Genomic DNA, 18,659 nt, shown 5'->3' with positions numbered 1-18,659 from the left:
TTGGCAGCACTATATAAATAAGCTCAATTGAAAAGGAATTGAATTATGCTGAAAATGTGTGTAGCATTCAAAAAGCCTGCCTCATTAATAACGCTAACAGATTTGTTGAGTAGTGGTCAAATATCCACTCAGATATGCCCCCTAGCTTGTTGATGGCTAAAAAGAGCACGAGGTTGAACTACACCTCATAAAGGGACCTTTTATCAAATGATGTTACATTTATTCTGTCAAGAAAATGAGATTCATCCAACACTCAGTATTTGACATTTATGAAGTCAAAACAACAGCTACCACTTTCACTTGCAATTTGAAAAACTTGAAAGTAAAATCATGACAAGCCTTAAAAAATTATAACTTTTTACTTATACAAATCCATGTAGTCAAGGTCTACAGTCTCAATTTGAAGAAGCTACTTCAACTTCAGTTCAATGCACAGTGGCAAATATTAATGAGAATTCAAGGTGGAGTACAAGTGATCAATATCCCAGTGTTGCATTAAGACGTTTCCTCTCCATCTGTGGCCATACTCATGATTCCTCCTGACTGCCTTCTTCCAGCAGCTCCATGAGCATCTCCTGATCGGAGAATTCCTGCAGCGAGGAGTTCATCTCGTTCAACAGGTCCTCCCCCAACAGGAAGCCCCTGACGTCGTGCACCGTCATGCTGATGCGGTGGTCTGTCACGCGGTCCTGGGCGTAGTTGTAGGTCCGGATCTTTTCCGATCTGCCTTTTGTGCCGACCTGAAAAAGAAACAGGAGGTTGACATGGCGTGTTTGGTCATTTTGCATACATCTTAAACGTGTCAAATGAATAGTTGTTCGTACCGTCATCAAAAAGTCATTGTATTTGACCTTTTTTTGTTTTTGTCAACAATAAGGTAGAAAAACCAAACATTTTAAATCTGTCATTAATTAGTTAAATCAGACTATTTTTAAACAAACAGAATCTCACTTGGATTTTGCGTTGGTTGTAGCGCTTGCTGGTCTCTTCCTCCAGCTTCATGTTGTACAGTTTTGCAGTCAGAGCCTTCATGGCTTTCTCCCGGTTCTTCAGCTGGGAGCGCTCCTGTTGGCACTCTGCAACCAAACCTGACAGACACAAACCAATATTTAAGATCATCTTCATTTAAGGCTTGGTTAAAAAAAAATGTTGCATGCCTTTCTTAATTTCTCTTAAGAATCAAAATGACTGCAAATTCCAGTGGGGGATACGTAAAAGCAGCTATGGAAGTTAAGTTCCTCAGAGTAACAAACTAAAAAAGCATTATGTTTGATTTTCGGTAACGCGTTTTACCTGTTGGAAGATGGACTATTCTGACTGCGCTGTCTGTTGTGTTGACATGTTGACCGCCAGCTCCACTCGCTCTTTTTGTCTCTATCCTCAGATCCTTTGGGTTTATGGTGAAAGAAATCTAAAAAGAAAATCAAGAGGAAAATCAACAACAAAACTAGAAATCTTGCAGAAACTACACAGACTTCTGATAACAGAAACTTGGGAAAAGAATTAGGGCCACTGAAAAAAAATAATTTTCTCAGAATTTTGACTTTTGATCACAGAAGAATCCAGAAAGAAAGTCAGAATTCTATTTTTTTGCTCAGTGGCCCTAATCACCTAATGTAACATATGATGACATTCAAAACAATGGACCAAATCCAAACATCTCTGTTATTTTTCTATAACAGAAACATCATTTCGACATTCCCACTGACATGCATCATATTCACTACACAGCATGCTCGTTTTGTGCACTGATTTCTATTCAGATGTGTCTGTAATGACTGTGTTCACGTTGCTGAGCCGTACCTCGGTAGGTTGGGGCAGCACAGCCACAGTCATGGTGCTGGTGTGCATCCTTCCCTGTTTTTCAGTCTTGGGAACCCTCTGAACTCGATGAACTCCGGCCTCAAACTTCATTTTCTTGTAGCTGTGCGGGCCGCTGATGCTGGCTGACGCGTGCCGCAGTCCGCCTGGTGACATTGAAGCAGGCAGCACCGCAGATCGGTAAAACCTTTTACGTGAACATGTGCTCAGGTTCAGGGATCAGCACAAACTACTGAAATGCTGTCAGGTTCTGTTGAAACTTTTTAAGCAGTTAATATACTGCTCAAAAAAATAAAGGGAACATTTCACTTTAATTTTGTGTGTGGCTCCAAATCCAGGCCTCCATTCGTTAATAAATTTGATTTCCATTGATGATTTTTGTGTGATTTTGTTGTCAGCACATTCAACTTTGTACAGAACAAAGTATTCAATGAGAATATTTCATTCATTCAGATCTAGGATGAGTTATTTGAGTGTTCCCTTTATTTTTTTGAGCAGTGTATTTTACCGACAGCAGATAATGCTTTTGATGTCTTTGGTAAGTATGAATTCAGATTCGATGGTAATGGAGGCTAAAAGCTAAACACCAAAACCTCCAAAAAAAAAAACGTCACATCAGTTCATGGAAACTCTACTTTTATTTAACTTCAAACCACAGTCACATTTTCATGTAATTATTAGCACAGAATGCGACCGATATGTTCACTGGAAAAGGGGGACAGGAAGCGGTGCGTCACCAAAGGTCTTCCTGTGTGGAACGCAGAGAGAGAATGACTGATGCGTTTCTGATCGGTGACTACCTGACAGAAAGCAAGCCCGTGTGAAAATCAATTACGAAACAAGAGCGTCACCTGTAACAGGGTACATATTAAACTAATCTCAAACTTTCTGAACTACACCTTTAAATTTCGTTTTCCGTCATATTTTATGAGTTAGGTTTAAAAGGCCAAGGGAAAACTTTGAGTTATTTCAATGCCACATAGAGTAAAGAGCCTGATTATATCTAGAGCTCCCTCTTGAGTTTGTTAGCAGTTACTGCGATGGCATCATAAAGGGAAAAGGAAATAGGTGCCCTTTGCAAGTTTGAGCTGAGATTTGTAGCTTAAAAAGTAATCTGTCATAGAATCAATACAAACACGCTCTGGTGTAAAGTCCATGAAGCATTTAAGATCATCTGTTCTGAAAGAATGCTACTAAGAAAATGTGGATGTTTCAGTCTTATTTTTAATCAGGTGACTCTTAAAAGCAACCATAGTTTTTGCATTAAAGGAACTGAATTACATTTTCTGCAAAAACGACTAACCGTTTCACTTCATAGGCAGTGGGCTGAAGCTGATTGTACAATCTGCAGCACTGCTTTGGTTAGATGGTTAGCTGATTTCCTGCTTCCTGGAGTCAACAACACTTTATGTGAGAAATATGCAAATAATAACTCCATCTTACTTCTGTTTGAACTAAAAGTGTCACTGCAGTCTTCAGCATTGCCACATAAAATCTGAGAATGTGGTTTCAATAAAAGAGCTAAAAGACTTGTGGAAATGTGTTCCTTAAAAGTTTGCCTGAACAGCAACATGACTGTGTAAACGAAATATTAAGATCAACTGACCTAAATCACTTGACATGTGCTCCAGTACGTCGAAGGACCAGCCGTGGTACTGAGCGAAGCCCTCGTACATGTCAAACATCTTCAGGAGAGAGAACAACAAACAGCTGTACATCCCGACAGCGTATCTTTTCTAACTACATCATCAGTTAAGCATTTCAAGGGTCTTTATCAAAGATCATGAGCAGACCTCAGCGGTGAACAGCATGGCCTCCTGACCACCGACCCCAGCTGTGACTTCCAGAACGAGGTCGCTCATGTCAACCTCCTCCTCGGGGATCAGTAGCTCCAAAATCTGCAAGGTCAATGTGAAATATGAGTGTGTAGTATAATTGAAAACAAACAAACAACAAAAAACAGCACATCACAACAACGCTGCTACTGAATGACATTAGTTGACGTTGCAAAGCACTGTTTTCTGGTCTTCTACTTCATTTTGCAGCTTTTAGTTTTACCTTTTGTCTCAGATCTTGAATGTCCTGCAGACAGCTTTCTCTTTCCAGCTCAGCCAGTTCTCGTAGGGACGCATCATCATCTTAGAAGATGAGAATGTGGTTAAAAACAGTGAAACCCGTTTTATTATTTTCCAAATTCCATTTTGGTTTTTTGCCAAATTTTACTTTTTCCATTTTATTTTTCTGAACCCCACTTTAACCACATTATTTGCCCAAAAAGTATGTAATTATAAAGAACAAATCAGTAGCTAGCGGTCAACATTTACTGCTATTCTGTTTCACTGCAGTGTTCTGTTGTGGTTCAACACAAGGAGGAAAAGTGTGTTTTGCCCTCATTTCATAAATAAAGAATAACAATAACTCAAATGTTATGTGCAAAACTAAGAATAACTCTCTTTTAGAAATGCTTAAGAGTTGAACTGAACATCAACATATTTGCCACATAAAATACCTGCAAAGTGTAAAAGCTTGTGCACACTTTCATAATGATTAGGACCTTTGATCATTTTTATTTCTTCTATCTGCCACAGACATCTCCTTTAAAGTAATGACTAAGTTTTTTGGTGTTACATTTCAAAAAATATATATTAAAAAAAACTCAGCCTTTTACCAGGCTAATTGTCCAGAACCAATGATGAAATATAAAGTTTATTCAAAATCAACTGTCTTCCATAACTACTGGTGCCCAGACCAAAATCCTGTAGAATGTGATCGGGTTTAGAGATTCCTTCAATAAATGCCAACTCAAAACCTCTTTCCAGCTCACCTTTGAGGAGCGTCTCCATGTCTGTGACCTCTTTTTGCTTCTTGTCCAGCTCTCGAATGCTCTGGATGAGAGGAGCCAGCAGGGACACTTTGGTTCTCTTGGTCTTCATGTCATCTTCATTGCGCTCATCTTCTGCGCCACTGTAAGTGACTGCCTGTAAACACTCGTCATACTCTTTTTCCACCTTTTTCAGGTGCTCCTGCAGAGATGTTTTGGCGAATAGCTCATCCACCGACAACAGCTTCATCATCATGACCGGTTTACCTGTATGAAGAAGCCTTTGGTTTCTTACGTACTGATGAGTGGGATGCTTGCAAACAGTTTTGCCAGGGTTTTGGAAGCGGGGTGCCCACTCACTTCTTTTAGAGAGAAGGCTTACAAATCTCCTGAAAGCCATTGTATATTTTACCTAATCTCTCTTTCTGTAACAGTGAAGCAATCAGAATCTGAATTTATCTGCTTTTGTAGCATGCTGTTAAATAGCCCCCCAAAAGGTTCCACATCTGTGTTTTTAGAGGTCAAGGTATATAAAAAGACAACACCTTAAATTCTGCAAGAGTGTGGGGGTGGGACACACACACACACACACACCTTAATTTGATAGAACTTACTTTTTTTAAAGTCAAATTACGTTTTCAGTAGCTATAGCCAAGGAAGTCTCAAAATTCAAACATACATTTAACGTTTCGGCTGCAAGACGAACTGATAAAATAAGAAAGCTAAGTTGAAATGTTGTAATTATGACTAGGTTCGATTGGAAAACATTAACGTCACTGACAGAGTAAAGAAAAAGTATTGCAGCGGTAGTAAAACGATTGAAAGCTACCGTCAGTGTATCCCTCTTGTCGGAAACATTGCTGTGGTCAAAACACGACTTAATTTGCTCATTCATTTCCCTCAAACTTTCAATGAAATGGTTATTAACGCTTGCTGCAATAATGCAGCTCCTTTACCACCTTGCCAAGAGCGCAGACATGTTGGTCGTCGTACGCATGCGCAGGACTCTTTCAAACTGATTTGTTGTGTTAGCGCCCCCTAATGGCTTTAAAGGCTCACTGAAGTCCTCATTTCAGTATGAGAACATAAAATAAGGATTATTAGGCCAAACATATTTTCTGAGCTAATGACAAAGGAATCGTTTTCCACCACTAATTTTCTTTGCCCTGCATAGCTGATTCACTAAAATATCCACATAGTTTTTGAATAATTTCACAAACTACCAACTTCCCAAAGAAAGTTGGTGGTTTACTTGTTTGGTTTACATTTATTCCAAAAACAATAAAAGTAAGCCAAACAAAGATAAATAAAAATATTATATTTGAAATCAAGGCACTATTTGAATGAACGAATATTTCCAAAGCATTTCAGAGAGCGGAGTAGATCCATATTGACTACAGAGACAAATGATGTGATATCATCCTTTACTTACTGAGTGCCATGGAGTGATCTGCAATATCTGCAACTGAAAAGACAATTTAGCCTTTCAAATTAGACTCTGAACAGGGTAGATCTAGGGATTATCACTGAATGCACTTCAGTATGCAAAGTTCTCTTACAAACAACTGGACCTTCACGAGGGTTCATAATTGGCCTATTTGCTGACCTTTACTTTCAGCGTAACCTCAATCCATTTACACTAAAGTTAAGTGAAGACTTTTGAAAGAAGTGTAAAATGCACCATCATTAGATGGTCTTCCTATTGAAACTCCACTCTTGTCCCATGACCTCACTCTCTGGTTTCAGTGAGAAAGCCACTTCACACACTACATTCCAGGCAAGGGTGTGACCTTTTTTTCCTTTTTTTTTGCTGTCTCTTACAGTTTCCTAGTAGTGTTTATCTTACACAAGCTGGCAACAGTTATTTTTCACACTAACATTTCACATATCTGATCAAACTAGAGAAGGTAGCTCCTACTGTGCTGTGTATTCAGGTCACACAAGTCTGTGCCTGTAAAGCCATAACATTTTTGGTGTTAATTATTTCCAAAGTAAATATAAATAAATTATTTGTGATGTAGAGGTAATATATAAAAGTTTTTAAAAAGTTGTCTAAAGCACATTATCTTTGCTTACTCTGAAATGTTTGAGAAGGTAAGACAATTCCAGTAAAACCTGAGCTCCCATAAGCTTTTGCTCCATTTTCCCACTGAGGTGGGACTATAATCAGGAAACAATGCCCCAACAGCTGTGTTCCTGTTTCAGTTCAAACAATGGAATTTGTTAATTAATGCACACAGTGACCAAGTTATTAATAACAATGCAGGCTAATAATGCTTCTCTGTATTTCGTATTTTCAAAGACTTGCACGACATTTTCACAAAAGTAATTTGGAGTATTATAAATATAATATGAAGCCAAACCAGAAACCTGCATGTTTGGAAGATAACTGGATTATTATTACCAATATATTAGTAACTTTCTTATTTACAATTTACAGAGATTTTTCCCTCCCACTTTTCATATTTTAACATGATCCTGACAGGATAGCAGCATGGATAAGAGGATCCGCCAAGGGATATGTTTCTCATCGGAATACAACGCAAATGAACCAATTACGTCACGTCCGCTCAACCACAAATCTCATTGGTTGATGCTGCAAAGCGGCAGCATTTGCTTTACTGTGATTGGTTTGCACCTTTGCGCACGGATTTCAAATAAGAAGCCGCAACTGGCGGATTTTTCAGACGTAGAAGATTTTAACTTTGTCAAGCGACTTCTCTGACGGGAAGATAGCGGCGCGGAGAGAGCCGAAGGAATAGAAACAAGAGGCCTTCGACGTTATTTTAGGAGAATAACTGAAGGTATGAGTCTTTGTTAATTATCTTTCAGGCTAAAGTCAGGTCTTTTTTTATTCTTATAGAGACACTGTCATTTTTTAGTGTTAGCAAGACAGTGTATGATTAGCTGTGGTGTTTTCTTGCGCTACTGGTTTACAACTTTGTACACAACTTAAGAGGAAATAACCAAAATATGAAAGCTTCACGGAACCCTATTTTAGTATAATTTGAGTTTAACTTGCATCATAGTTCTAGGCTACTTTGCATGTAGTTCGTGTATTACGTTCCAAGTGTAACACACATTCTCATAAGGGGAATTAATAAAAGCATCATTAATAAATCGACTGACCTGTGCATAAAGGGAGATTTAGCCTATTTTTCATGTCATCATTAAACCCTGTTTAACTGTGGGGTATACAAACTTAGCGTAAAGGTGACGTAGAAAAACCATCTTTCCGCCAAATCCGCATCGCGCCAAAATCAACTATTTTGCTTTAAGACGTGTACCGTTAATTTATATGATTGATTGTACCTTTAGAGTTACTCTAACATGTACTGTGTGTTGTGCTGATGTTTGTGAGAGTTTAGGCTTCTTCTAAAGAAGCAATGCTACTTGATGAGCGTCAGTCACGTCCGCACGTTAAACACGATCCCTGACATGTCATCTCTTTCTGTGACTCTGCAGAGATCACCACACTGCTCAGTCAGAGCACACGTTTACTTATAAAAGAGTTGCCATGAAATGTCCCACGATCAAGTCTGCTAAAGGAAACACGATGGAGAAAAGCCCATTAGCAGAAGCAGCAGCTGCAGAGTCTAAAGTACTCTATGCCAAAGATTCCCCCAAAAAAGAACCAGCCCCTGTTATATCTCAGGATCGGCCAGTTGGACAGACGACTGTCTTCTTCTCCACTAAGAGCAGCATCAGTGCAGTTCACAACAAAGAGAATAACAGTGGCAGAGAGCAAGATGGGGCCCTGGAAGAATACTTTGAGGACAGCGGTTATTTATCTTTGCAGAATAGTCATATTGATCACCATGGAGATGAAGAAGAGGACCATATCGCTGAGACACACCAGGTGAAAAGGCTTTCAGCAAGTAATTCCCCCTCAAAATGCCAGCAAAGGACTAGAATCAGCTTTTCAGGGTCTCTGGCAGTTTCCACACCTGTGGATCGTCATGGAAGGAGCACAGCAGCTCTGTCGTCCACCCCCAACCACCATCACGTCACCCCCAACCTGCCCATTTTAAGATTCCAGCAGGCTGTTTGTGAGGAGCTCACAAAGAGCTACAAGAAGAACAGGAGGTAATATTTTAATTCAGTTCCAACGTTCTATATACCCTTCTGATTATTTTTGCAATTATCGCACACTGGTCTGTGTTTCAGAAGATAATTTCTTGTCGTTTCTGTTTAGTGATGGTTGGATGCTGTGTTTTGCAGGTATGACTTTAGCGTCATCTCAAAGATAGCAGAGAAGTATCCTTTGGATCGTGTGATCGGAGGACAAATTGGCCTGGAGAACGTCGACATGTTCACGTCTCTGCTTTTCAGGAACATGAAAGGCATCCTGACAGACATTCTGGCTCTGCTGGGAGACTTGGACCTCATAAGGTAAGTTTAATTCTTCCTCATGAGGAAAAAAAAACAAACAGATATTCTTGGCAGATATTCTTGGTATATTGTAACATATTTTTTTTATGATTACATTCACATGTCTGTGTTTTTCTCCATTACAGTTGCAAGAATGTGAGCAAGACGTGGAAGAAAATCATATGTGAGGATTCGGCTGCTGCGAGGAGGTGTCGGCAAGCTGAGCAGGCACTCAGGGTGAGGAAACTGACAGAAGCAACCAAATGATATGGAAACTTGTTAGCAAGGATTATGAAGACCAATGAAAGTAGCAGACAGGCCAGTGTTGAAGTTATAGATAAATTTAAAGCAGTTAGCTTATAAAATAACATCTTTAGCATTGAACAGCATTGTCAGAAAATTGGAGTAGTATGGCACAACTACAAAGTGGTTGCCAACCTAAAATGATGAGTCTGACGGGTAAACAGCCAAGAGACTTCTAGTAACTCAGGTGCAGTTGAAGTGGTCTAGTGTTTGCTAAAAGGGCAACTATTAAAAAAAAACAAAAAAACATGGTTTTTCTAAGAAAAAACTAGTCTAGTTTAAAAAACCCTCCATCTTAAACCGACTAAAACAAACTCTTGTCTCAAGTCTTGGGACTCCTCTACTAGGTTACCTCATGAAACTAAGCTGATACATGTTGATAGATCTGTGGTGCAGCAGCAGTGTGTTGACCAGCCCCACCCCCAACTCCGGTCGTTTCACAGAATACACAGTTGGTGGGAGCTAAGTGGAAGGCAGTTTGAGTAGGGATGGGCATTACTTCAGTTTCAAGCACACCTGATGCATTTGTGTTTTTCATGCTAACCAATGTATCTTTTAACCTTTAGGAGTCGAGAAGCTCTCAGAGAAATCCTGCTAGCGGTCTGACCAGAGACGTTGGTGCATCCAGGGTGGTGCTATCCTGCATGCAGGCTCTGGCCTCCAGACGCACTGCTTCCTGCCAGAAGAGCAGCATGCCCTCACAGTGCACACGCTTCGACGAATTTGTGCAAGTAAGTCTCTTAGTTTCATGCTAACCCACAAGTTAGTGATTGAAATCCTTGAAAATGCTTGAATTGGTTGTTTAAGGTTTGGAGAGTGCTTGATATTCAAACCGCAGTTTTGTAAGAAAGTTCTGAAGTTGATTGAAAACCTACATTTAGAAAAGTTACAGTTAAAACTAGATATTTTCATTCACCTAATAAATAGACTTTTTTTTCCCTCAGTGTCTGAAGTTAAATCAGATGAAGCTTTTATTTTTTATTTTAGTTAGAATTGCCAAAAAATATTTCCATTTGCTAAATGCCAGAATACCTTGTAAACATTTTTTAGATTTTTCTCTTTACTTTCTTTGTGTTTTAAACATTTAAGTTGAGCAGGCAGGTCATGTACTTTTTAAAACAATTTTTTGGATTGTTTCAATATAATGAATATTTATTATTCATAATGGCTCAATGGCTTATTGATCTGGGATGTTGTACATTAAACCTTACTGAAATTGGGGATCTTTTTTGTTTGGTTTTTAATTTGTGTATTTTGTTCTTGGATCAATTGGATGTAAAATGTATGTAAGAGGCATTCCAAAATATACAATTTTGCTACATTTTAGTTTACTTTGTCCCTGCTGTAGAATGTATAATACAATCCAAGGCATCGACAGTCATAAATGATATAATGTAACGAATTAAAGCTGTATGTTTAGTTTATTTGTATTGTTTTTATCTCCAAAATTTGGTGCCAAAAAGTTACCTTGAAAATGCTTGAATTTTACTGTAGGGGAGGAAAAGTGGACAAACCCTCTTCCAGGAATTTGTCAAGTTCACCAATCCTGATCTTTGTCTCTCGTTTGCAGGCTGCCAGCACTCTGAAGCAGCACGAGTCTCTGCGCTCCTGCAGGCGCTGTGGGTCTCCTGCCACCTACTGGGCCGAGGCCCAGAGGGCCACATGCTCTCGGTCCAGTTGCCTCTTTGACTTCTGCACTCGCTGCCAGGAGCCCTTCCACAGCTCCTCCCCCTGCCGGACAGTCAAACCCCACTTCCATTCAGCTCCCTCCAAAGAAACCCCCATCATCCCTGGCAGCGCTCGCAGCAAGAGAAACGTCAAGCGCTTGTGATAAAGGGTCATTCCAGCCTGCTTTTTTTTTTTTTCTGCTTTTTTTTAAGAGACTCTACATAAATTTTGAGAACGGCATCATAAATGACTGTAGCACGCCGAACTCTGATCACATGAGATGAGCACTTGAAGCACAGCTGGGGTAATCTACCCAAAACTTTTGCTGCTTGTGAGCGGCAACTTTTATTGTATAAATATTTTTTTTCTTCACAAAGAAAGCTATGAAAAATGTTGAGCTTTAAACTGTACATTTTTATTGTCTTTTAAAATAGAATAAATGTGAGTACATTTTCATATTTTCTTTTAGAGGCATTTTTAAATAAATGTTTATCGTAGTAGGTCTTGTTCAGATTTTCTGCAGCTATATAATCTATTTGTAAATACATTTTTCCATAAAATCTCGTGTTGTGGTTTTTCTTCCTTCAAAAACAACAAAAGGTGTTTCTACTCGATTCCAACTTCATCACTTTAAATTGGTGAATTTTAACAGTCAGTTAACATAAACATGAGCTGTAGCAAGAGATTAGAGTTAAATGCTTAAATTTTTTCATAAAAAATTTAAGCAAAGTAAATTTTTTTTTAAAGCTTCACCAAACAGAAGAATAACTCTCTCCCTCTCTATAGTTAGTTTTTCCTTTTTGACAGTGAAAACACATCTGGTTAGTCTTTCCTAAGAATAATTGGAGCTTATTGCACAAGAGGGCAGTATTTTCTTAAATTTAATTTCTCTGATCCAGTTAGTCATGAGTAGTTTTTATCTTTGTCAAGTCTGAGGTGAAAACGCCCCTGAAACCAAAGTCACAGGTCGTTTAAATCTTCTCCCCCCCCCAGCGGGGTTTGTAAGGAGGAAAACATCTGACCGAGCATTTAAATGCATGTATTGTTCCTGCCTTTAGGTTGACATTAAAATCAGCTTTTAAACTTCCTTTTCTTTTTCAATTACACTCGTACATAAAGCATGAGGGCCAGTTGTTCCAGTTCCCACTGGCTCATCTGGTCAGACCTTCTCAGGTCAGGAGGCTCTCTGTGGAGCTTTATCCCACTGCATTTAAAAATGTCATCTAAGTTTGAGGTGTAGCACATTTTAACATTGGTCAATGACCTCTGAGTCCAGGAAAAAACAAAAAAAACAAAACGCCCTTACACTTGTTAGTGAGAATTATTCCTGATTAAATCTGATTTGTTTATTCTGCTATTTAATATATTTGCTAAGAATGTGAGATTTTTTTTTAAATGCGATATTACATTTTGTGGTTGATGGATAATTACTTTTTTCTTATTGTACTTGTACTAAGTCATTTCTTTTCCTCTTTCTATTTTTTTTGCATCTCCACTATGTACCAGGACTCTGTGCTTTTAATGAAGTTTTAATCGAACTGAACTGAAACTGAAATTACATCCACTTGTCTTTTATTTTGTGATTCCCTTGCATGTACACATGCAGACTGCTGAATTTTTTAAAACAAACGATAAAATGTGAAAGTACATTTAGAGCCGGTCATGAGCAAAGCTTCAGGATCTCCTTGTGATGAATTAGAGATATCAGTTTCCTTCCAATAATTGCAAAGCAGACATTTATTGAATGCACTTTGTTACTTTATTGCCTTTCTTATTCAGCTTTGATGAGTTAAAAAAAAAAAAAAAACAATCTTGTGGCTTTTGTGTGATAAAATCTCAGGTAATCTCCTCATCTGACCTGCAGCTCTGGAAAACGCACCTGCTTAAAACAATCACTCTGTACGCTTTAAAAAATTCTTCCCACGATATCAGCAATTTCCCCTCAAACAGGTTGGGCTGAATCCGCTGTCTTCCCCCTCTTTTTCATCCCCCCATCACTCAGATGAGTTATGGATCTACAAATAGCATCACTGACACCAGACGCTTACCCCTGACATTTGCAAGATGACCCATTTGTCTCCCATCTCTGCCTCTCGGAGCAGAGTTGCTTCTATTGGGATCACAAACACGCACAGCAGTCAGCTCTCATTTTCTTCTTCTTCTGTCTTTATTAATGTGCCTGTGTCACAGCTCTCTTTATCTTTAACGGTTCCAAACTCGGGGTTAGTTGGAGGATAGAGTCGTAATAATTTCAGACCTCGTAGCTTGACGTAAGGTTAAACCAAACTGAACTGTTGAATCAATGCAAATGAACAATACGATGAAAATTTTTTGTAAAAAAGAAAAAGAAAAAAAAAAGAAGGTAAAGCAATTTTTTTAAAACATGAACACAGTTTTAGTTAACTTTGGAAAGTTAGCTTTCCAAAGTTAATATGCTGTATGACTGAGGTTAATTTGCTATGTTTTTGGAGAAACTTGTCATATTAAACTAAGCGAAGGCCTTAGGTTCACATTATGTTTCTCTTTTAAATATAAAGAGCACAAGTCTTTTGTGCCTAAAATTTCCAGAGCACCCCCTACTGTCCAGGAAGCTGCAACTGCAAAGAGCAGTGAGGGGAGAACTCCTTTGTTTTCTGTTTTGCTCTAAATAAGACGTGACAAACTGCAAATGGGACATTTTTCTTGCCGAATAATAGTTGCCATGTTGACAGATTCTTACCCGAGCTGTGGCTCTCTACAGCTTTTCCAGAGCTACCATGATAGTCTCCGATCAATACTCTCATTACCCGTCCAAGTTGTGTATCGTGAGATATTGAAAAATCACAACTGATCAAACAGGAAGCTGTTTTTGTTTTGTTTTTTTGTTTTTTTAATAGAAAGTTTGAAAGTGGGGCCACAGGTGAGTTAATATAACAAATACCAAGGCAGCAGCTTTTCTCTCAACAAGAACATTTCATGATGATGGTGTTCGAGGGACATAGTTGTAAAGTATCTGAGCCGGCGTCAGGGCCGTGGTGATTAATCCGTTCTCTGGCCTTTCGCTCCCACGGCGACTCGGGATCATTTATCCGGCAGATTTATTGATTGGAGGCGCGGCAGCAGCACATCCCTGACACAATCAGACCTGCTGCTTGTGGAAGTCATTAGAGCGGCCTGTCACATGTGTGTCTGCGACTGTGTGATGTCTGATAATGAACTTGTCTGTAACAAAAACCCTCTGACAGCCTGTCCATTTGGAAATGAAGGCCAGAGATATGTCGATAATTTGTGTATTTATTTTCTCAATATCTCTTCTCTCGTCCTGTCATTCACCATTTCAGCATTTTTATCTGTCCGCCACTTTTGAAGTTTAACAGTTTTTTTTCTGCTTTTAGCTCATTTCAGCCTCAGGACTGAGGAAGTAAAGGGGGGTTGGTGTACGACAAGGCAACATGCACGACATGTGAGATGTGTTTTTATTCCCCCCCCTCCCCCCTTTTCGACTTGATGATTTTGATGTGCAGTGACTTCTACAGGTCAATTGGCTGGATGTCGCCAAGGCGGAACTGTAAAGGCCCAGAAATGAGGCTGTCACTCGAGCGCCTGCAGCGAAACATGAATGGAGGAGGAAATGATTCAAGAGCGGAGCAAAATAAAACAAAACAAACAAGCCCGGCTCTGCAAAGTTTACTCTCCACTACCAAAATTCCAGATTCCTTGCATATAAAATAAGACAAATCATTTGCTACCTTTCAATTTGACAAATATCCTCTTGAATTAAATTGAAAAACAAACACATCTGTCAAAAAAACAAAACCCTACAAAAATCTGAATGGATAGTTATGCAAATAACTAAAATTTTTGATGAAGTGCTCTTAGCAACAGCATGACCTTTTAGCTAGTTTAGCAAGGGCTAAACTAGCAAAACTAGCTATCGCTAAACTAGCAAGTCAAAATACTTAGATAGCCGTTGCTAATGAATGCAACATCTTAGCTTTTATTTTCAGCAGATAATTAAAGTTTGTCAGTATTTCAGTGTAATTTTTTCCTCCACTGAATAATATTGTTTTGTCCTGTTTATAAGTTTATTCCACCTCATCAATAGGAAGCCTAATGGTTCTTATTCTGCTAACGATGCTAAAGAGTGTTAAATCACGAGAACAGAGTGAAATCAAGCTACAGTTAAAGCTCATCAAGGCGGTTTAATTAGATTTCTGTCCTGATCCCTGTCGTGTCTCAGCACATGATACGTCACTCGGCTGTCAGTGAACTGCGTGACCGTTTTAGCCTGTTAGTATTTGGCTTTGTCGAGTTTGACTAAAATGTTACAGGCGAGCAATTTACTTCCACATGAATTCATGCGCTCTCCGTACATTTCAGCAACGCACGACGCCTTGTTTCCGTTGCTCGGCTCTTTCTGTAAAAGCTAACCACTGAACCACAAAACGAATGTTAAAGAAAAATGTTTGTGAATTTTCATAAGGGCCTAAATGTCCGTGTGACTCATCGCACAAACTTTCCTTTGCAAACAGTGAGCTAAGGATATAAGAGCATCGTCTCTCATCAAAGGCTTTGAATACACTGCTGTGTTTTGGTGTTATCCACTAATGAGCTTCTCTTTATTTGTGAATTTGAAGATTCAAGTATGTGTTTTGCAGAATTATTGATTTACCTGTCTGAAAAGAAACAACACACACACACTCTCTCTCTCTCTTTCACACGCACAAACCCACATACTCAGTGCTTGGTATTAAAAGGCAGCTGTCCTTTTCTCTCTTCTATTTTTGCTCTGTTAGGTCCATTAAGATCAGCAATATGATGATATTTAATGAGTGGAGCCTCTCCACAAAGCAGCCAGTAATCATAAAGGTACAGCACAAGAACACGGACTGTAAATGTGCAGGCTCGTTGATGTTATATTGCAGACATAAATAACATTATCTGTGTCACGGATTTGTGCAGAAATAGTACATTTTTGCAGTCAAATTTGTCTTATTTTCTTCAGATTTTGTGTTTTTCTCTCACAAAGTACTTTAACATAACCTGAGTGTCCAATTTCAAACCCCTTTAAAATTAAATTAGATACATATGTAAAAAAGAGCGTAAAAAAAAAGTTTGATAGAAAATATAACTTTTTAAAATTTAGTTTGCTGGCTGCTTGGTAAATTAGAACAAGTGGCTGTAGTCATCTGATTACAGTTTCATATGCTACCTTTCCAAAAAAAAAAAAAAAAAGAAGCTTTATTAGAGTATAAGAAACATTTCTTTTTCATGTACTACACTATACTGATGATATTTGCTGACCAGCCTTCATTCTGCTAGTGCATAACATTCTACGTAGGACAAAGATTTTTAAAAACACAATGAAAACCGAGAAGGACCTCAAAACAAAACAAATGAAAAACCTGCATATAATTTGAAACGTGAACCAAATTATTCTATATTGATTACAGATTCTTTAATGCAATTTTGATATGTGAACATTATTGGGAAGTGACTGGAGGTGGCTCAGTAAACACAAAGCCGAGTGGATAATGAACAAAATGTGAAAAGTACTGAAATGAGCCAAAGTTTCTGCTGTTAACTTTCCTTTTCTCTGTTCAAGTCGCCCAGTGGTTAACGATGCAATAGTAGCATCTCTAGAGAACAAAAGTCACTGGTTTTGTTCTGAGTTTGGGTTATAGGCCAATAACCCTAATTACACACACAAAAAAGCTCACACAAAAAGCAGTTTCTGGAAAAAGATAGATAAATAAAAATAAGGAGGGGTGGTCTAAAAGGTCAAAATTGCTGCAGCTTCTCCCTTAAGCAGTTGGTGTCAGCAGACTTGATTTCATAATTGCCTAAAACTTTTTTCCCCCCTTATGTAAATCTGTCTGGCTACTAAATAAATACGTTACATAAACCAAGTGTCAAATCTAAAAAAAGAAAGAGGGAAACAGTTTCTTCACTGTTAAACGGAGCGAAGCAGACATCTACAGGAGTGCCACAGATCACAACCCTAACGCAGAACTTTACCACAGACTTCACCTTTTCTGTCTTTGCCTGAAACACCGCTTCAGTGAAAAACTCACGTTCTGGTGCGACTCATGACAACAGCTCTTATACAGTGACAACTTTTACACCTTTAAACGTCGACAGACCCGCGTCACATCAGAAAACGAAGAAGAAACGGCGAAGGCCAGCCAGAGAAGAAACGGAGGCATGTAGAAAAATGGTCCTACTGATTTCAAAAGCTGTGACGACTTAATCAATGGAGATGCTTTTTTTTTTTTTTTTTTGTTCTTAACGAAGAGAAACACTAAATCTGGACTTGCTTAATAAGAAAGGTTCATTTCATTATTAACTTTTTTTTTTGGAGAGAATGTTTTTTTTTTCATCATCACTTTCTTGATAATTAGAATACAGAAGGCATTTTACAATTATTTATTTTATTTTATTTTTAAAGGGGAAAGTAAAATAAAAACGTTTCAGGTTGGGAATTTTGTTTTAGTCTGGCGTTGAGCATCACTCAAGCTGGACTTTTGGGCACAGAAGTGACAGTACCTTCCAAAAATATTCAGTCATATTCACATTTTGACACATTTAAACCCATATTTCTTTGTATTTTACTGGATTTAATGAACATTTGTGCACTTGTAATCAGCCTCCTGTTCATAAATCCACTGAAATTGAGTAAATAAAGACAAATTGTCTGAATTTTACTTTGAGCATGAATCTAGTTGTTCTGTGAAGGCTGTGAAGAACATTTATGAACAAAATCAGGGTCATAACATCCCAACCTTTGAACATTTCACATGTCAGCGTTCTGTCCATCAGCTGCAACAATGGAAAGAGGATAGTAAAAAGCACAAATGGAACAAAATGGGGAAACGGACAGCAAGGGAAAGCACAACTGTTCACCTTCCATCTGTTAATTGTCCCATAATACCCAGAGAGTGCACTGCTTTAACCTTTCCCTCAAAGCAAGGAAGTGTTGAGACTCTGTGGCTAATTAGAACTGTCATATAATCGGGCTCTGTTTATAGAACTTCCTCCCTGTCTGCTCTCCGTTTCAAAGACAAAAAGACGAGAAAACGTGAAAATGTTTCCAACCAGAGCAGGAGGTGAGAAACTGAAACATGGTCACTTTTTGTTTTAGGTTTAATTTGGCAGGCGGTTAGCTGTCTCTGTCCGTGGTGCTGAAGTCAACTCGTTCTCCCTGCTGCTTTACACACTCCAGTTTCTTTGTGTTTTCTTTTCAGACTTATTTTTCCTTTCAGAGTTCAGGCAAGTGATCAGCTGCTTGGTCTTTCACATGTCCCTCAATTAAGCCAATTAAATAAAGGGTTTCATGAGGTGATTTTTATATGACAGACTCTTTAAAAAAAAAAAAAAAACTTTTTATAGAAAAATTATGTGTTCAGTTGTAATTTAATGTTTTTTTAACAGGTAATTATTATTATATTTGCCATTGTTGCTTTATTTATATCCTAGGTGCATATTTACATCAAATCACAAAAGCTTGTCTGTTGGCAAACTTTGATACTACAAAGCTAAGATTTTTTTATATAATTGCCAGTGGATTTGATGTTAGTCAACAGACTGCAGAGAGGAGAAATAAAATATAATTGTACATATCAATCCCAAAGTGATGTCGTCCTCTGAGTGACATCACAGAAAAAGGTCAGGACAGATGACCTTTGGGTCATGATAA

General features: G+C 38.4%; 2 protein-coding genes across 3 annotated transcripts; one reads left to right on the top strand and one right to left on the bottom strand.

The window, feature by feature from the left end:
- Positions 1-340: 340 nt before the first annotated feature.
- Positions 341-5,649, bottom strand: mtrf1l (mitochondrial translational release factor 1-like). Of its 2 annotated transcripts, XM_015013369.2 has the most exons (9): positions 5,472-5,648; positions 4,646-4,909; positions 3,880-3,959; positions 3,615-3,719; positions 3,428-3,506; positions 1,804-1,967; positions 1,294-1,411; positions 952-1,088; positions 341-740 (listed from the first exon to the last, which is right to left on the bottom strand). In XM_015013369.2, exons 2-9 carry the CDS (start codon positions 4,896-4,898, stop codon positions 528-530), a joined length of 1,149 nt encoding a protein of 382 aa, XP_014868855.1. In that variant the 5' UTR covers positions 4,899-4,909; positions 5,472-5,648; the 3' UTR covers positions 341-527. The 2 variants fall into 2 exon arrangements, with proteins under 2 accessions (XP_014868855.1, XP_014868854.1); XM_015013368.2 differs by having other exon boundaries at positions 4,646-5,649.
- A 1,626-nt stretch (positions 5,650-7,275) lies between these two features.
- On the top strand, positions 7,276-11,544 carry fbxo5 (F-box protein 5). The gene is made up of 6 exons (XM_015013364.2): positions 7,276-7,446; positions 8,108-8,728; positions 8,864-9,034; positions 9,160-9,250; positions 9,883-10,047; positions 10,887-11,544. The coding sequence occupies exons 2-6, from the start codon at positions 8,160-8,162 to the stop codon at positions 11,145-11,147; spliced, it is 1,257 nt and encodes a 418-aa protein (XP_014868850.1). The 5' UTR covers positions 7,276-7,446; positions 8,108-8,159; the 3' UTR covers positions 11,148-11,544.
- Positions 11,545-18,659: the final 7,115 nt, after the last annotated feature.

Source organism: Poecilia mexicana, unplaced genomic scaffold, assembly GCF_051168715.1.
Source record: "Poecilia mexicana isolate PSO_F unplaced genomic scaffold, ASM5116871v1 scaffold_15, whole genome shotgun sequence".
Lineage (NCBI taxonomy): Eukaryota > Metazoa > Chordata > Actinopteri > Cyprinodontiformes > Poeciliidae > Poecilia > Poecilia mexicana.
This window is presented reverse-complemented; position numbering and strand designations above follow the sequence as displayed.